The 18,465-nt window shown below is 33.8% G+C and overlaps 3 protein-coding genes and 2 pseudogenes across 4 annotated transcripts; 1 reads left to right on the top strand and 4 right to left on the bottom strand.

Annotated features, from left to right (window-relative positions):
* Positions 1 to 44: 44 nt before the first annotated feature.
* LOC149515551 (germin-like protein subfamily 1 member 13) lies at positions 45 to 1,231 on the bottom strand. The gene is made up of 2 exons (XM_089768972.1): positions 1,057 to 1,231; positions 45 to 778 (listed from the first exon to the last, which is right to left on the bottom strand). Exons 1-2 carry the CDS (start codon positions 1,178 to 1,180, stop codon positions 228 to 230), a joined length of 675 nt encoding a protein of 224 aa, XP_089625098.1. The 5' UTR covers positions 1,181 to 1,231; the 3' UTR covers positions 45 to 227.
* A 7,457-nt stretch (positions 1,232 to 8,688) lies between these two features.
* Positions 8,689 to 9,285, bottom strand: LOC149515550 (germin-like protein subfamily 1 member 7 pseudogene; annotated as a pseudogene).
* A 493-nt stretch (positions 9,286 to 9,778) lies between these two features.
* Positions 9,779 to 11,044, bottom strand: LOC149515549 (uncharacterized; annotated as a pseudogene). The gene is made up of 3 exons (XR_016346808.1): positions 10,508 to 11,044; positions 10,230 to 10,328; positions 9,779 to 10,046 (listed from the first exon to the last, which is right to left on the bottom strand). The product of XR_016346808.1 is annotated as an uncharacterized LOC149515549 (transcript).
* Positions 11,045 to 11,300: 256 nt separating this feature from the next.
* On the bottom strand, positions 11,301 to 12,503 carry LOC149515548 (germin-like protein subfamily 1 member 13). The gene is made up of 2 exons (XM_089768971.1): positions 12,316 to 12,503; positions 11,301 to 12,035 (listed from the first exon to the last, which is right to left on the bottom strand). Exons 1-2 carry the CDS (start codon positions 12,437 to 12,439, stop codon positions 11,485 to 11,487), a joined length of 675 nt encoding a protein of 224 aa, XP_089625097.1. The 5' UTR covers positions 12,440 to 12,503; the 3' UTR covers positions 11,301 to 11,484.
* Positions 12,504 to 16,440: 3,937 nt separating this feature from the next.
* On the top strand, positions 16,441 to 17,349 carry LOC149515547 (uncharacterized). Its single transcript, XM_089741713.1, has 3 exons — positions 16,441 to 16,571; positions 16,655 to 16,730; positions 16,897 to 17,349. Exons 1-3 carry the CDS (start codon positions 16,441 to 16,443, stop codon positions 17,347 to 17,349), a joined length of 660 nt encoding a protein of 219 aa, XP_089597839.1.
* The last annotated feature ends 1,116 nt before the right edge of the window (positions 17,350 to 18,465 follow it).

The following is an 18,465-nucleotide window of genomic DNA, read 5'->3' as shown; positions in this document are numbered from 1 at the left end:
AGCGATTTCATTTTCCTACGTGAAGAAGTGGTGGGTCCAAAATACAAAAAAAATTTCAATACTCCATATTATTCTATGATCAAATTAAAATACAGATAGGTTTACATGAGCAACCTCTTTATTTTATATTCCAATCCAAGAATTATAATAAATTCAATGAAAGAAACAAATCAAACAATATCCATAACAATTTACTACATAAATTTCATGGGTGTAGAAATAGTCCTCTAGTTGTTTAACGGCCACAACCGGGACTGAAGTTGGTTAACGATGTTTTTGTCCAGCTGGAAGGCCTTAACGAGAACATCAGGATTGATGGCAGGTTCTGAGCCAAAGACTGCTTTTCCAATGGTGATAATCCCTGGGTTTTGGCTGCTCAGACCAGAAAAGGCAACAGCATTGGTGTTCCCTATGTTGAACTGGAAGTGCATGAGACCTACTGGGAAAACGAAGACATCTCCAGGGTATAGGACTTTGGTGATGAAACGGTTATCCGGGTTGGATGTAACGAAGCCAACGTAGAGTATGCCCTCCACAACAGTTAGGATTTCCGTGGCACGAGGGTGAGTGTGAGGTGGGTTTAGGCCATAGGGTGCATAGTCTACTCGGGCAAGAGATATGCCAAGTGTGTTGAGTCCTGGTATTTTGTCAACATTGATTAGAGTGACTTTTGATCCTAGTTGATTTGATGTGTTTCCTGGAACGTTGAGCCCCGAAATGAAGAAGTCTTCTGGTTTGGCAAGCTTTGGGTCCTTGCAAAACTTGCCATTAACAAAAACTGCACAAAAGGAAAGAAAAATATTGCAACTTTTTTTGTACTGGGAAGCCACAGGGAAATATGTTGTGAGTTTTGAAATTCAAACTTCAGTTATGTTAGATGCATAAACCAACCGAGCTTAGCACGGGTTTAATAAAAAATTACTACTTTGATACCTACCATCCCATACAAAAAATGAGACAACGTTTCTCAAATAATTTTTTGTGCTAAACGTCTTCGGTTTAGGTGTTGACATGAATACATTCCAAAGAAAACAGAAGAAGAATTAAAGAACATACCACCAGTTCTGGTATCATTAATTGCTACACAGAAGTCCTGAAGAGGGCCTGGGTCAGAGGCAGAGGCAAGTGTGGAAGCCAGAGCCAACAGGGCAAATGCTACAAGGAAATGAAAACCCTTCATTGTTGTAAAGAGGCTGTCTTGATATAAATTCTTGTAAGTTTTGTTGCTTGGTGAAGGGTGAGAATTTCTGGCTCGAAAGCATGCCTATTTATAGATAGCAGTCACCGAACAGGTCTATTCATTTCATTCTTTAATTCTTCCTTTTTTTGAAAAATTATTAACAGATGAAAGATATTACCAAGTCTGCAGTGATTACTGTTTAAAAAAAACATGGACGAATCATCCTTCAGCTTCTTTGAATTCAATCTTCCCATGCTTACATCAGTACATTTTGCAATGGAATTGGTCAATTTGTTCATACCAAATGTTTCTTTTTTTTGTTTATTTAACTACTCTATTGGCCTTCACCTCCCAATCACATAGTTCATATGGGAATCTGAGAAGAACCTGGAATTTTTATTTATACATGAATCTGTATTTACATGAATCTGGTGATCTGTTCAAAGGAATTTATTATTTGCCTAATTAATTAGTCAATCTCTGAACACTTCCTAATCAGGCATGGATAAATTCACAAAAGTTGTGTTTTGAGTGTTCACGTTGAACTGTGTCAAATAAGATAATATAATCTATCCAAAGATACAAAACCACAAGTGTTGATTCGTTCTAAGGCTTTTCTTGCACGACTACTTCTTAATTAGGCATGCTATCCATCTGAAATTAATGAATTTATTTCAAGGAATGGTCAATTAGCCGGCCTGCAGCAACAATTCCTTGCAATGGTTCTTATAATTAAAAAAGTGAACAAGAATAATAAAATGAAGAAAAAAAACATATTAAAGGTTTCAGTGAACCGCATGACCTGTTAGTAGATTATTGAACTCTTAATTCCAGATATATAATTCAAATTCTGACAATTTCAAGTGTAAAAATGTATTAATTACGACAAAATGAAAATGAAAGATAAACCCAAAAGTCTCTTTAACATTTTAACTAAGAAACTTGTTAGCCACGATCAGATTATAATCACAAACAAATTTCAAGCACCAATACTGTCATTATTATTGGCAGCAAGAATCAGAAAGATAATAGAGCCTGTACACTAAAGTTTAGCTGTGTATATGTTCATACTCTTAATTGCATGTCTGAAAAATGTTAACTTGATCAAGTCAAACATGAAGGCCATGATTTCCAACTTGATTATAAAGCCATTCCAGCAAGCTAACGAAAGAACGACTGTAAAATATGCAAAATTTTATATTTGAATGAGAAGCGGCACTCGGAACCTGCCCAGTTGCTAGCATCTTATGTTTAAACACTGCCAAATGCCAAACATATTTTATTTGTATGGAGTGCCCGCAGCCATAGAAACCTTGGATTTGTGCTAAAGTCAACGAATGGCGCAAGTTGTCTTAAGTACTATAAAAGACATAATTTAATAACGGAAATGACTACTTCCATGGCAAAACTACTTATGTAATTGAGCATAGGAAGTGGGAATTCGATGAAGAGAAATGGGTAGTAGTGGAAGTAAAAATTCATCAGAAATCTGGAAGGAAGAAAAAAAAATTGCTGCAGACTTGGAATGATTTCATTTGAAAAATGAAAAAACATACACTAGTTCAAAGGCTCCAAACCTATAAATGCCAGCATGTTTATTGCTGTCAAGAATGCACATACACTGCTCATTTGAACGTACACTTGACAAGCACATTATATATATACTCTCTGGAAGGTAATTGAATTTACTATATGATAAAAGAAATGCTTGTGTTGCCCTCAATTCCCACTAGTCTATACGAAACGAATTTGTAAAAAATAAATGTTTTGCTTTATCTCATTTTGGGTTATGGCATATATATTATATCATGAGAGAGTACAAGTGTCACGAGTCGAAACTCAAGCTACAAGCTCGCAAGACTCTAGGACACGAGGATGGACTCTTTTGCGTCTTAGATCAACCTAAATGACACGGTCCACACTAACTTATGAGATATTTTCCACTTCAGCCCATTAGATCTCACAGTTTTGTCCCATAAAAAACGTCTAATAAGTTGAAAGTGGTATGAACACTAATATCCCAAGACCAACTCTAGTACACAGTCGATGTGGGATTCATGGCTTTTCACTAGGGCCATGACACAAGCATATTTATACATAATTAAATGTATAACTATTGACAACATATTCTAATACACCCCTTCAAGCGATTAGGGAAAACTCCACGGGAGCTTGTTTTTAAATGGATGAAAAATTGAGGAAAAAAGTCCCTTGGTAAATATATCAACTAGTTGTGATTAAAAACGAACAAAACTAACTTGAAGAAAATGCTTGCAAACAAAGTCTCGAATAAAGTGATAAGAGATCTTTATATGTTTTGTGCTAGCATGAAAGATTGCCCATATTGTCAAAATATTCAAAATAAGGTAATGCAAAAGGAAATCCAATCTCATTCAATACATAAGAAATTCAAAGTATATCTCGAGAAGCTATAGAAAGAGCCATATAGTCTACTTCGGTACTAGATTAAGCAAGAAAAACTTATTTTTTAGTACACTAAAAAACAGGATTGGAATATAAGAAAACATAGTGACCCATTGTAGAACATCTAGCGCTTGGACAACTAGGCCAATAGCATTAACATAGAATACCAAATTTGGTGTGGTGCAAGGAAATAATCAAATACCATATTTGATAGTTCTTTTAAGATATCTCAAGATTCGTTTCACTGCCTGAAAGTGAATATCACAAGGCGCATTCATAAATTGATAGACTTGCTGCACAGCATAGATATTATCAGGTCTAGTAAAGGTAAGATATTGTAAAGCTCCAACCATGGTGTGATATTGTGATGAGAATGTGAAAAGTTCCTATTATCTTGGTTATTTGATTGAAAGTCTTGTTGAAACATGTGATTTGTGTGAGAGAAAGATTGAGAATCATGATGATCATACCTTTGATAATCTATCTAGTGTACTTAAAATCACGATGAGGATTTTTGAAGCACTGACTTCAACTATTTGGGTGAGTTACTATGGCTGTCTCATGGGAACTAATAATGGCATTCATAAGTTATGATGATAATACATGCATTCTTTTAATAGCTGTGCTTTCAAATCATTAAAGAAAATGGAATTCTCTCTAGTTTCAATAGTAAAGACAACTAGTTGATATTCAATGGTATTTGATAGTTCATTCAAAGTAAGAGTGACCAATTTTAAATTAAAGATAGGATGATTTATGGCTGCTAAATTATCAGAAATAGATTTGATCTTGGCAAGATATTCTTTAATAGACATAGTTTTTTTACTCAAACTCTACAACTTATCATGTAATAGATCTAACTTTGTTTGACATTTGTTGATGAAAAAAATTTTCTAAAGTTATCCAAACTTGGTGAAAAGATGATAAACCCATAGACAGAACAATCATGGAAAAAAGACAAACTAGATTTTTGTGGGTTTTGATTTTTCATGAGATTCTAGTTTGAGTTTGTTGAAATTGTTTGTAAATTTTTAAAAATTTTAAATTTCTAGATTATAGTTGTTTCTGGATTTTTTTTTGGATTTTTTTTAAAGTTTGTTTGTAATTCTAAGTTTTGATTTGGCTCTGTATTTTGTTTTTATTTGATTTAAACTTCTGGGGATAATTTTGTTTTTTTAATTTGTTGGAGTTTTTCTAGTTTTTTTTGTTTGAATTTATGGATTTGATTTGAATTTTTAAGAAAAACTGGGTTTTCTGGGTTGGATACGAACTTTTCGATAAATACCTGAATCTTTTGGTGAAGCTTATGACGGCCAAAGGGGTTTCACGGTGGTCGGGTTTTGAGGTCATTCAATTTTTTGGGAAAGGATGGTTTGTCTGGCAACCGGTTAAAATTTTCAATGTTGGATTCTACATATTTGGCCGGAAACTAAGGGGATGTTGAATTTTTTGGTGAATCTTTAGAGAGAAGTTAGAGGAAACAATTCTATAGAGAGAGAGAACCAAAGGATTTTGAAAAAAATTGAAAATTTTTTATTTATTTAAGAAAGCCAAACGACATCATTTTGTCAAGGGCATGATCCATATCCCAACTCACGGTGACCCATGCATCAACCTGTCTTTAGACCTGACTCGATCGTAGGTTTTTTTTTTCTATTTTTTTATTTTTATTTTTTGATTTTATGTTTTTTATTTTATTTCCATTTCTTGATTTTTTTATATGTTTTTTTTAATTATTAATTAAATGAAAAAGGAATGAAGAAAAGAAAAAAATGGTAATATTATTTATGATTTTTTTTATATTTTTGCATAATTATTAATTAATTACATGATATTTTATATTAATTGCATGATAATTTATATATTATATTATTGCTTAATTATATTATAATTGCATGATATATTATTATTGCATAATATTATTTGCATGATAATTTTTATTTATTTTAATTGATTTTTTTAATTAAAAAAATTTTAAAAAATGCTGTTTAATCTTACTAAACTATTGGAGTATTTAAATATTAAATTAAGTCTTACCAAACTATTAGAAGACTTAATGAATTTTTTTTAAAAAATATTTTTTTAAAAATCCTACCAACATATTAGAGGACAATTTTCGACAAAAATCTTATCAACATATTAGAATATATTTATAAAAATAAATTGTTTTCACATATAAATAAACTTTCAATCCTACCAATATATTGGAGAATAATCTTTGATAGAAAACCTTACCAACATATTAGAAGATATTTCTAAAAACAAATCATTTTGACAAATGAAAGTTTTTTTTACAAACAAAAAAAATTAAATGAATCTGATGATGAAGCTTTTTCAAAGTAGGACATAAGTTTCCATGAATACTCTCGATATGAGAAAATTATCTTAAATTACTATCAAATTATTAGACTAATTTTAGGATCAATTTTTTATAATTAAATTATTTGATAAAATTAGAAAGAGACTTTATGCCTTGGATACTTTGGAATTAAACTAATATCATTTTTTAAATGGATATTGTGAGGGTGCTATAATCTTTCTCACGTGTAAATGCACTCTCAAATCTAAAATCTGGTTTCATATATTAGAATTTATCATTTAAAGATACTCGAATTAAGTTTAGTACTCCGTTTAAAATTGGGACATGTTCAGTTAGATAATCAATTGTATATAAATAAAAAAGATTAGTAACGACTCCTAAAATCTATGTCTAGTGATAAGTTCACGGATCTATAAGTTATGACACCTTCCACACTAAGGGCAAATTTTAAAAAGATACTTATTTAAAAAAAAAAAAACAAAAAGTCTCAAAGATGGAAAGTAAAAAAGGGAAGACATGAACCAGTTACAAAAGAAAACGAATGCCATAAATGACCTAAGGGGCAGGATAAAAAGAATCATTTACGAATGGATTTCTCTTAGAAAAAAATAGTGAAAAATGAAAAGTGAGAAAAAAAAAAGAATAATGGAGCAAAATGTCAAGTTGCTTTATATGATGAGAAATATTCATTTGATTTGAACCTTTTAAATACATGTTTGGGCCTATTCTATCCATTTCTTCATGACTCTTCACTGTAGCCTACATCATGTGCCTGAAAGGTCTATTTTGATATAATGTAAATGCTTGAATTGAAAGATCATATATAGAACTAAGACATGCCTGAGATAGAGTAATGAGATCATGATTTATTCTTGTGTTTAAAGATTGATTCGAAATGTGTGAGATATGTTAATAATAGATGAAATGAAAAAAAATGATAAAATATGTGAGAAAAGGAAAAAAGAAAAATGAAAAATGAGAAAAAAATAAGACTTAAATTAAAAACCTAAAAGAACGAATTGAGTAGAAAAAATCTGAGTTGAAAGCAAAAAACACAGTTAGATAGAAGGCCATACTAAATTAGGGCAAGATTTGAAGAGCTCAAAATTATTTAGGAATTCAATTGAATGAGTTTTTAAACAAATTTTTGATTAATATTAAATATTGTCTAATTTTTATTATTTGGACATGGTTATACCATACAAGCACTTATCTTAGTGGTATGCTTTAAATTTGTTCCTTTGCTATTTGTTTTTTATCAGAGTCGTTCTTGTTGATTACCTTTTCCTTAATTTACCTTGACTTCTCTTAGTTTTACATTCTCAGAATAAATTGAGAAAATATTTAATTATATTATATTTGTTATGAATTGAAAAGATAATGAATGAATGATAATATTCATAAAATATTCTTGCAATCCTTTGAAGAGAAACTTGGGATGACAACGATAAAAAAAAAAATGAAAGAAAGATAAAAGAAGTTTGAGAAAGATGATTTGAAAAGGCAAATATAGTAACTAAGTGATGAATATAATGATAAATTAGCCAATATAATCTGAATTATAACTAGATGATGAAAATAACGTGGACCCGTTAATGAAATTTGTGAATTAATTTTAAAATTATTAATTTTAAAAAGCCAAAAGAGAAATACGAGATAGATAGTGGAGTATTGAGAATCTTGTTAGCACAATTAGAATTCTACAGCATCCGCTAGACCCAACAGTTCCAAGAATCAATCATATATCAAGTAAATAAATAAACCCATTTAAAGAAGAAAACAGTAGAAACAGTTTCAAATGAAAGGAAAAACCAACCTTGGCATGGAACTCTCTTCCTTGATCTATTCCATCCCATCCCATTGGAGCTTGAAGACCTTGAGAAGGACTTAAACAGGAGATAAAATGGGATCAGATCTTGAACTGCTTAAAGCAGGGGCCTTTGGCGGCAATGCAGAACAAGAAGCACTTCCTTTTCACAATGGGTTATATTCCAAGGCCTTTGCATTCTCTGAAAGATTAGCTTTTGGTGGGCTATAAGGTTCAGAAGCAGAGCGGTGAAGCTGTGGAAGAGGGAGCTTGGCGAAGCCAGCGAGAGAGTTGTTGTGGTTGTCAAGTGAAGGCTTTTTGGACTTGGGTTCGGAGATTGGTTCAGGAGAAGGACGTTTCATTGGGTTGGAAGCGGTGACAATGCGGGCACAGGTGGTGCACCGATGGCGATTTTGGTGGGTGTTCTTTAAGCTGTCAAGGTGGAGAAGGGATAGGTTTATGGATTCCTGGAGTTAGAAGATCATCTTCTTCTTGGTTTGGAACTTCGAAGTCTGATTCTTAGTTCCTTTCATTTTCACCCATTGATTCTGCCTTTGTCTTTGTCGATGCTTTAAGTTTTTCAACCTATATTGGAGAGATCGTGTTTCGTGTGTGACATGCAGGAGAACCTGATGAGGGTTTATATAGAGCATTTTAGGGGTGTACGGATTATTCTTGAATCTTGATTGTGTGACAGTTTTTGTAACTGACAAGCCAATGAGGGAATGCAATGTCAAATTCCCATAACCCCAAGAAGGAAAAAAAAAAAAAAACAATTTCATTTTCCTAGGTGAAGTAGGGGTGGGTCCAAAACACAAAAAAAATTTCTCTACTCCAGATTATTATATGATCAAATTAAAATAGTTTACATAAGCAACCTCTTTCAATGATGTAAACAAATCAAACATTATCCACAACAATTCACTACATAAATTTCATGGGTATAGATATAGTCCTCTAGTTGTTTAACGGCAAGAACAGGGACTGAAGTTGGTTAACGATATTCTTATCCAGCTGGAAGGCCTTAACAAGAACATCAGGATTGATGGCAGGTTTTGAGCCAAAGACTGCTTTTCCAATGGTGATAATCCCTGGGTTTTGGCTGCTAAGACTAGAAAATGCAACAGCATTGGTGTTCCCTATGTTGAACTGGAAGTGAATGAGACCGATTGGAAAAACGGAGACATCTCCAGGGTATAGGACTTTGGTGATGAAACGGTTATCCGGGTTGGATGTAACGAAGCCAACGTAGAGTGTGCCCTCCACAACAGTTAGGATTTCCGTGGCACGAGGGTGAGTGTGAGGTGGGTTTAGGCCATGGGGTGCATAGTCTACTCGGACAAGAGATATGCCAAGTGTGTTAAGTCCTGGTATTTTGTCCGCATTGATTAGAGTGACTTTTGATCCTAGTTGATTTGATGTGTTCCCTGGAATGTTAAGCCCCGAAAAGAAGAACTCTTCTGGGTTGGCAAGTTTTGGGTCCTTGCAGAACTTGCCATTAATGAAAACCTTTCTTATATGTGATTGTACTTCCGAACTTAAATCTGATTTCATGAATTAAAATTTACCTTTTAAAGATACTCAAATCAAGCTTAAGATTTTTCTTTAAAATGTAACAGATTCAATTTGATAACTAATCGCAATTAAATAAAAAAGATTGATAATGACTTCTTAAATTTTTGTTGAGTTATAAGTTTATAGATATATACTTTATAATAATTATTTTTAAAAAATAATATCTAATAAATTTAATATTCAAATCTCGGCACCTATAATTTTATTTTCATTCTCAATTTGTAATATCCTTTATAAAAAAAGAAAAAGTCAATACTTTTCTTCAATTAAATGCATGAATAGGTTTCTATGGTAAGCAAATTAATTTAGTGAAATGGAAATTAACATATACATGTAACATTACGTGAGGTAACTAAATTTTACAAATTTGCACCATAATTTAATGTTGGAAATATTTTTAAACTACGAAAATAATATGATTAAGTAAATACGTAATAAAAAAATATATTAAATTATTTAATAGTTTAAAATAATGTTTCATGAATAATATAATTGATTCTAAACTTAAAAAATTAATACAACAAGGTTTACTATAAGATCAATCAATTGCTTAAATAAGAGTAATCGACTGCCATGTACTAACTAAAAAGGAGTCGACTACTTATACTAAAGGAGTCGATTGTTATGCATTTCAGAAAGATACAAGGGTCTTTCCCACAAGGGCACTTGAAATGAAGGTCCAAACATTCCCCAATTTTCTCCACTCTCACTGCTTCTTCACAGTCCATCTCTCCATTATTCTGTAGCAACAAATTTGACATGTCAACACCACTCACCAAATGCAACCTAAATTGATAAAAACCAAACATCTCAATTTGTTTCAGAATATATACAAGAATCAAAAGTTCTTTTTCTTTGTACCATTTTCTTGGCAATCAAACAGCAATTAGTATGCTTGATCCTAAGAAATTAGGAAAGCAAACCTTTATCGCCTCAGTGGTGCACACATCTTCAACTTCTCGCATAGCCTCATCCCACCATTGACTCATCTCTTTCATCCGCTCCCTCATTCTCATCAATCTCTGCTATTAACATACATGACAATTCCTTAAGATTCTTTTCTTTTTGGGGGGTAAGTTCAAGCAGTGTTAAAATTACACTAGACCCAACAGTTCCAAGAATCAATCATGGACGAAGAAAATAAATAAACCCATTAAAAAAGAAAACAGAATAAGTAGTTTCAAATGAAAGAAAAACTAACCTTGGCACTGGGACTCTCTTCCTTGATCAATTCCATCCCCATCTCGTTGGAGCTTGAAGACTTTGAGAAGGAGTTAACAGGAGATAAAATAATGGGATCAGATCTTGAACTGCTTAAAGCAGGGGCCTTTGGGGGCAATGCAGAACAAGAAGCACTTTCTTTTGACAATGGGGTATCTTCCAACGCCTTTGCATTCTCTGGAAGGTTAGCTTTTGGAAGGCTATAAGGGTCGGAAGCAGAGCGGTGAAGCTGTGAAAGAGGGAGCTTGGAAAAGCCAGAGAGAGACTTGTGGTGGTTGTCAAGTAAAGGCTTTTTGGACTTGGGTTCAGAGATTGGTTCAGGAGAAGGACGTTTCATTGGATTGGAAGCGGTGACATTGGGGGCACAGCGGGTGCACCGATGGCGGTTTTGGTGGTTGTTCTTGAAGCTGTCAAGGTGGAGAAGGGAGTGGTTTATAGATTCCTGGAGTTGAAGATCATCTTCTTCTTGGTTTGGAACTTCGAAGTCTTATTCTTGGTTCATTTCATTTTCACCCATTGATTCTGCCTTTTCGATGCTTCAAGTTTTTCAATCTATATCCGAGAGGTTGTGTTTCTTGTTAGAAATGCAGGAGAACCTGTTAAGGGTTTATATAGTGACTTTGAGGTGTACGGATGATTCTTGAATCTTGATTGTGTGATGGTTGTTGTAACTGACAAGCCAATGGGGGAATGCCGTGTCAAATTCTAATAACCTCAAGAAGGATAAAAAAAACGATTTCATTTTCCTACGTGAAGAAGTGGTGGGTCCAAAATACAAAAAAATTTCAATACTCCATATTATTCTATGATCAAATTAAAATACAGATAGGTTTACATGAGCAACCTCTTTATTTTATATTCCAATCCAAGAATTATAATAAATTCAATGAAAGAAACAAATCAAACAATATCCATAACAATTTACTACATAAATTTCATGGGTGTAGAAATAGTCCTCTAGTTGTTTAACGGCCACAACCGGGACTGAAGTTGGTTAACGATGTTTTTGTCCAGCTGGAAGGCCTTAACGAGAACATCAGGATTGATGGCAGGTTCTGAGCCAAAGACTGCTTTTCCAATGGTGATAATCCCTGGGTTTTGGCTGCTCAGACCAGAAAAGGCAACAGCATTGGTGTTCCCTATGTTGAACTGGAAGTGAATGAGACCTACTGGGAAAACGAAGACATCTCCAGGGTATAGGACTTTGGTGATGAAACGGTTATCCGGGTTGGATGTAACGAAGCCAACGTAGAGTATGCCCTCCACAACAGTTAGGATTTCCGTGGCACGAGGGTGAGTGTGAGGTGGGTTTAGGCCATAGGGTGCATAGTCTACTCGGGCAAGAGATATGCCAAGTGTGTTGAGTCCTGGTATTTTGTCAACATTGATTAGAGTGACTTTTGATCCTAGTTGATTTGATGTGTTTCCTGGAACGTTGAGCCCCGAAATGAAGAAGTCTTCTGGTTTGGCAAGCTTTGGGTCCTTGCAGAACTTGCCATTAACAAAAACTGCACAAAAGGAAAGAAAAATATATTGCAACTTTTTTTGTACTGGGAAGCCACAGGGAAATATGTTGTGAGTTTTGAAATTCAAACTTCAGTTATGTTAGATGCATAAACCAACCGAGCTTAGCACGGGTTTAATAAAAAATTACTACTTTGATACCTACCGTCCCATACAAAAAATGAGACAAAGTTTCTCAAATAATTTTTTGTGCTAAACGTCTTCAGTTTAGGTGTTGACATGAATACATTCCAAAGAAAACAGAAGAAGAATTAAAGAACATACCACCAGTTCTGGTATCATTAATTGCTACACAGAAGTCCTGAAGAGGGCCTGGGTCAGAGGCAGAGGCAAGTGTGGAAGCCAGAGCCAACAGGGCAAATGCTACAAGGAAATGAAAACCCTTCATTGTTGTAAAGAGGCTGTCTTGATATAAATTCTTGTAAGTTTTGTTGCTTGGTGAGGGGTGAGAATTTCTGGCTTGAAGGCATGCCTATTTATAGATAGCAGTCACCGAACAGGTCTATTCATTTCATTCTTTAATTCTTCCTTTTTTTGAAAAATTATTAACAGATGAAAAATATTACCAAGTCTGCAGTGATTACTGTTTAAAAAAAACATGGACGAATCATCCTTCAGCTTCTTTGAATTCAATCTTCCCATGCTTACATCAGTACATTTTGCAATGGAATTGGTCAATTTGTACATACCAAATGTTTATTTTTTTTGTTTATTTAACTACTCTATTGCCTTCACCTCCCAATCACATAGTTCATATGGGAATCTGAGAAGAACCTGGAATTTTTATTTATACATGAATCTGTATTTACATGAATCTGGTGATCTGTTCAAAGGAATTTATTATTTGCCTAATTAATTAGTCAATCTCTGAACACTTCCTAATCAGGCATGGATAAATTCACAAAAGTTGTGTTTTTAGTGTTCACGTTGAACTGTGTCAAATAAGATAATATAATCTATCCAAAGATACAAAACCACAAGTGTTGATTCGTTCTAAGGCTTTTCTTGCACGACTACTTCTTAATTAGGCATGCTATCCATCTGAAATTAATGAATTTATTTCAAGGAATGGTCAATTAGCCGGCCTGCAGCAACAATTCCTTGCAATGGTTCTTATAATTAAAAAAGTGAACAAGAATAATAAAATGAAGAAAAAAAAACATATTAAAGGTTTCAGTGAACCGCATGACTTGTTAGTAGATTATTGAACTCTTAATTCCAGATATATAATTCAAATTCTGACAATTTCAAGTGTAAAAATGTATTAATTACGACAAAATGAAAATGAAAGATAAACCCAAAAGTCTCTTTAACATTTTAACTAAGAAACTTGTTAGCCACGATCAGATTATAATCACAAACAAATTTCAAGCACCAATACTGTCATTATTATTGGCAGCAAGAATCAGAAAGATAATAGAGCCTGTACACTAAAGTTTAGCTGTGTATATGTTCATACTCTTAATTGCATGTCTGAAAAATGTTAACTTGATCAAGTCAAACATGAAGGCCATGATTTCCAACTTGATTATAAAGCCATTCCAGCAAGCTAACGAAAGAACGACTGTAAAATATGCAAAATTTTATATTTGAATGAGAAGCGGCACTCGGAACCTGCCCAGTTGCTAGCATCTTATGTTTAAACACTGCCAAATGCCAAACATATTTTATTTGTATGGAGTGCCCGCAGCCATAGAAACCTTGGATTTGTGCTAAAGTAAACGAATGGCTCAAGTTGTCTTAAGTACTATAAAAGACATAATTTAATGACGGAAATGACTACTTCAATGGCAAAACTACTTATGTAATTGAGCATAGGAAGTGGGAATTCGATGAAGAGAAATGGGTTGTAGTGGAAGTAACAATTCATCAGAAATCTGGAAGGAAGAAAAAAAAATTGCTGCAGACTTGGAATGTTTTCATTTGAAAAATGAAAAAACATACACTAGTTCAAAGGCTCCAAACCTATAAATGGGCATGCTATCTCCAGCAAAAATTTCTCATTCTCTCCCGAAGCAATCAAACTTGGAAGAATTTAAGCTAGAAATTACATTATCACAATGAAAGGTGCTCATTTCCTCCTAGAATTTTCTCTCTTGGCCCTGGCTTCCTCATTTGCCTATGCATCTGATCCTGGCCCTCTCCAGGACTTCTGTGTAACTATCAATGACATGGGATATAGGTATGTTCTATTTTTCTCTGTTATTCTTAAACTTGTGCTTCAAATATATGCCTAAAATAAAGCAACTCTTTACCAACGGATGGTTGGCTAAAGTGGCAAAGAAAGTGTATTTCTTTCTTTGTTGCATGGGTTTGATCCTGGGAGAATTTTCCCATGAATTCGTTAAAATGGACATAGAGAAACCGACTTGGACCATTTCAAGAAGATGATGTATTGGCAAGTCCAGAAATCCTTTGCCGCTTAAAAAAATAATAATAAAGCAACTCTGCAAGAAAGAAAATTTTCAGGCTGCAAAACTATCTGAAACAATCTACAAGTGAAAATAACACATTGTTTTCCCTTCATGTATGCAGTGTTTGTTAACCCAAAGCTGGCCAAAGCAGAAGACTTCCTTCTTTTCAGGGCTCTAACATCCCTAGAAACACAATGTGGCCCAAATATTAGGACTCAACACTCTTGGCAACTCATTGGCTCGAATTGACTACGTACCTAATGGTTTCCTCTCACTGAAGAACATCAGGATTAATGGAGGGCACACTCTACGTTGGCTTTGTTACATCAAACCCGGATAATCGTCTCATCACCAAAATCCTATACCCTGGAGATGTGTTTGTTTTCCTTGTTGGTCTCATTCACTTCCAGTTCAATGTGGGGAAAACCAATGCTGTTGCTTTTGCTGCTTTGAGCAGCCAAAGCCCTGGTGTCATTACAATAGCAAATGCTGTGTTTGGATCAAACCCACCCATTAATCCTGATGTTCTTGTCAAGGCCTTCCAATTGGACAAGAATGTGGTGAAAAATCTTCAGTGAAAATTCTGGTGGGCTAACAATTAAGGGGACCATTTTTCATCGTACTTGAATTGATGCTGTAATTTGTTATGGTTTAATGCTAAAATTCTGGTGGTTTTGCTATTTGTTTTTTATCAGAGTCGTTCTTGTTGATTACCCTTTTCTTTAATTTACCTCGACTTCTCTTAGTTTTGCATCCTCATAATAAATTGAGGAAATATTTGATTATATTATATTTGTTATGAATTGAAAAGATAATGAATAAATGATAATATTCATAAAATATTCTTGCAATCCTTTAAAGAGAAACCTGGATGACAATGATAAAAAAGAAATGAAAGAAAGATAAAAGAAGTTTGAGAAAGATGATTTGAAAAGGCAAATATAGTAACTAAGTGATGAATATGGTGATAGATTAGCCAATATAATCTGAATTATAACTAGATGATGAAAATAATGTTGACCCGTTAATGAAATTTATGAATTAATTTTAAAATTGTTAATTTTAAAAAGCCAAAAGAGAAATATGAGATAGTGGAGTATTGAGAACGTTGTTAGCACAATTGGAATTCTATAGCATCCACTAGACCAACAGTTCCAAGAATCAATCATGTATCAAGAAAATAAATAAACCCATTTAAAGAAGAAAATAGTAGAAACAGTTTCTATTAGTGTGTTAGTGGTTGAAGCAACTAGGTATGGCATTTCTACTGGCACTTTTGTAACAGGTTCTGCCATCTGATCAGTTTAGGTAACATGATGGATCTGTGCATGGTGATCCATACTATTAGGCAAACAACTTTTGTAGTAATTAAATAAACTTTTGTATTTTTGAAGCCTATAAATTAATGAAATGAAGCTCATGATCTGATGAGCCAATTTACTTCAAATGACAGATTAGTTTCTTCTGTTTTTTGTTCTTCCTCTGCTTTAAATCCTTCAATTGGTATCAGAGCATTCTTTAAGGTCTTAGAGGACCTGTGAGTTTCAAAAATTGAGTGAAAAGCCATCAAACACTTACCAGCCAGCTTTTGTCAACCTTAAATTGACTCAAGCAATTACTTCTTACCTCCACCTCCTATTTTTTTTGCTGAGAACTACCAGATATGGGCTGTCAAAATGAAAACTTATTTGAGTGCTTTTGATTTGTGGGAAGTGGTGGAAAATGAGAAGGAACCACCACAACTTCTTGCAAATCCAATAGTAACTCAAATGAAAAATTATAGTGAAGAAAAATCAAAGAGATACAAGGCTAAAAGCTGTATTGAGTCTTCAGTTTCTGATTACATATTCATTAGAATCATGACTTGTGAAACTACAAAACAAGCTTGGATGTGCTCAAGGAAGAGTTTCAAGGCAGTGACAAGACAAAACAAATGCAAGTGTTGAATCTTAGAAGAGAGTTTGAAGTCTTAAAGATGAATGAGTCTAAAAATTTAAAAGAGTATAATGACAGACTCATAAATATAGTAAACAAGATTAGATTCCTTGGTGAGGAGCTATCAGACAAAAGAATTGTGGAGAAGGTTCTTGTCAACTTACCAGAGAGGTTTGAGTAAAAAATTCCATCCCTTGAAGGCGCCAAGGACCTAACCAAGATAACTCCAACAGAATTGTTCAATGTTTTACAAGCTCAAGAACAAAGAAGGGCTATCAGACAAGAGGATTTAACAGAAGGTGCTTTTATAGCCAAAGAGAAAAGCAAGATGTAAATAGAAAGCAAAAGCAGAAAACAAAGAGATCAAAAAAATAAAGGTTCTAGAAACAATGAAAAGAAAAGAAAATTTTTACCTTGCTCTCACTACAAAAAGATCACTCACTTGGAGAAATATTACTGGTACATACCTGACATACAATGTAGGTACTGTAAATAGCTTGGTCACATGAAAAAGGTATTTAAAAACAACAAACAACAGCAGCCAGATCAACAAGCCAGAGTTGCTGACAATCAACAACAGCTAGAAGAGCAAGTTTTTGTTGTAACTTGCTATGGAACCAGAACCTCTTCAAGTGCAAGGCCCATTAATAGTGGTTGCACACACCATATGGCATCTGATATCAACATGTTCAAAGAACTAGACAAGACCTGTACCTCTAAAATCAGAATAAGTAATGGTGATTTCATAGAAGTCAAAGAAAAAGGAGTAGTGGCAGTTGAGACACCAACAGGTACCAAACTCATTTCAGATGTGTTATTTGTGCCTAAAATAGATCAAAACCTATTAAGTATAGGACAGTTGCTAGAAAATAACTACTCTTTAGTTTTCAAAGACAAAGCATGCATAATTCATGATCCCACTGGCCATAAACTTTTTACTATTATATGAAAGAAAAATATTTTTCCTTGAATTGGCATGAAGCAAACTCCTCTACATATGCTACTTCACATGATGAATCTTCTTTATGGCATAAAAAGATGAGACATTTCAACTACAATGCATTAAATTTCATGTATAAAAATGATCTTGTATTAAACATGCCTACTGTTGAAGTCAGTGCTGAAGTGTGTGAAGTCTGTCAGCTAGAAAAATAAAGTAAGTTGCCATTTGCAATTAACAAAGCATGGAGGGCAACTGAATGCGTTGGATTTACTTCATGAAACAAAAGTCTGAAGTTGCAAATGTATTTTGAAAGTTCAAGGCTTGGATTGAGAATCAAAGTGGCTACAAAATCAAGATCATAAGGTCAGACAATGGTACTGAATACACATCTGACAGATTTAATGAGTTTTATGAAGTTGCAAGAATTGAACACCAACTTACACTCCACAACAAAATGGAGTTAGTGAAAGGAAGAATAGAACAATCATGGAGATGGCAAGATGTATGCTATTTGAGAAGAATCTTTCTAATAAATTTTAGGCAGAGGCAGTCAATATCTCTGTCTACTTGCTCAATAGGCTGCCCACAAAAGCTTTGAAGGGAAAAACTCATTTCGAAGCCTGGTATGGAAGCAAACCATCAGTGCACCACCTTAGAGTTTTTGGCAGCATCTGTTATGTGTTCGTTCCTGATATCGAAAGGGACAAACTTGATCGAAAAGCAAAAATATGTATTTTTTTTTTGCTATAGCAACATCACCAAAGGCCATAGGACTTACAATCCACTTACAGACAAGATGATTGTAAGTAGAAATATGAGATTTAATGAGCAAGCTATTTGAAATTGAGAAAAATCAAAGGGAGAATCAGTCAAGCAAACTGCTGCAGACATGATAAGCTTTCAAGATCAAGAAGATTATATGTTTGAAAATGAAATCATTGATCATGAATCAGTGAGAGGAATTAGACCACTCACAGATATTTATCAAAAATCAAATGTTGTAATTTTTGAACCTACAAGCTTTGAAGAAGCTGTCAAATTTTCAGAGTAAATGAATGCCATAAAGGAAGAGATTCATATGATTGAAAAAAATCAAACATGGATACTGGCTGACAGACTAAG

The sequence above is a fragment of the Durio zibethinus genome, chromosome 12 (assembly GCF_047325235.1).
Source record: "Durio zibethinus cultivar Kanyao isolate XHJ-2024 chromosome 12, ASM4732523v1, whole genome shotgun sequence".
NCBI lineage: Eukaryota > Viridiplantae > Streptophyta > Magnoliopsida > Malvales > Malvaceae > Durio > Durio zibethinus.
The sequence above is the reverse complement of the archived record's forward strand: the minus strand, read 5'-3'. Positions and strand labels throughout refer to the sequence as shown.

Excerpts from the sequence above, each read along its gene's own strand:
- LOC149515551 (XM_089768972.1), bottom strand. The coding sequence starts at position 1,180 with ATGAAGGGTTTTCATTTCCTTGTAGCATTTGCCCTGTTGGCTCTGGCT. Across the intron at positions 779-1,056 it reads TAATGATACCAGAACTGGTG|TTTTTGTTAATGGCAAGTTT; the intron begins GTATGTTCTTTA and ends CCTTTTGTGCAG.
- LOC149515548 (XM_089768971.1), bottom strand. The coding sequence starts at position 12,439 with ATGAAGGGTTTTCATTTCCTTGTAGCATTTGCCCTGTTGGCTCTGGCT. Across the intron at positions 12,036-12,315 it reads TAATGATACCAGAACTGGTG|TTTTTGTTAATGGCAAGTTC; the intron begins GTATGTTCTTTA and ends CCTTTTGTGCAG.
- LOC149515547 (XM_089741713.1), top strand. The coding sequence starts at position 16,441 with ATGAATGAGTCTAAAAATTTAAAAGAGTATAATGACAGACTCATAAAT. Across the intron at positions 16,572-16,654 it reads CTTGTCAACTTACCAGAGAG|CTCAAGAACAAAGAAGGGCT; the intron begins GTTTGAGTAAAA and ends ATGTTTTACAAG. Across the intron at positions 16,731-16,896 it reads GCCAAAGAGAAAAGCAAGAT|CTTGGTCACATGAAAAAGGT; the intron begins GTAAATAGAAAG and ends TACTGTAAATAG.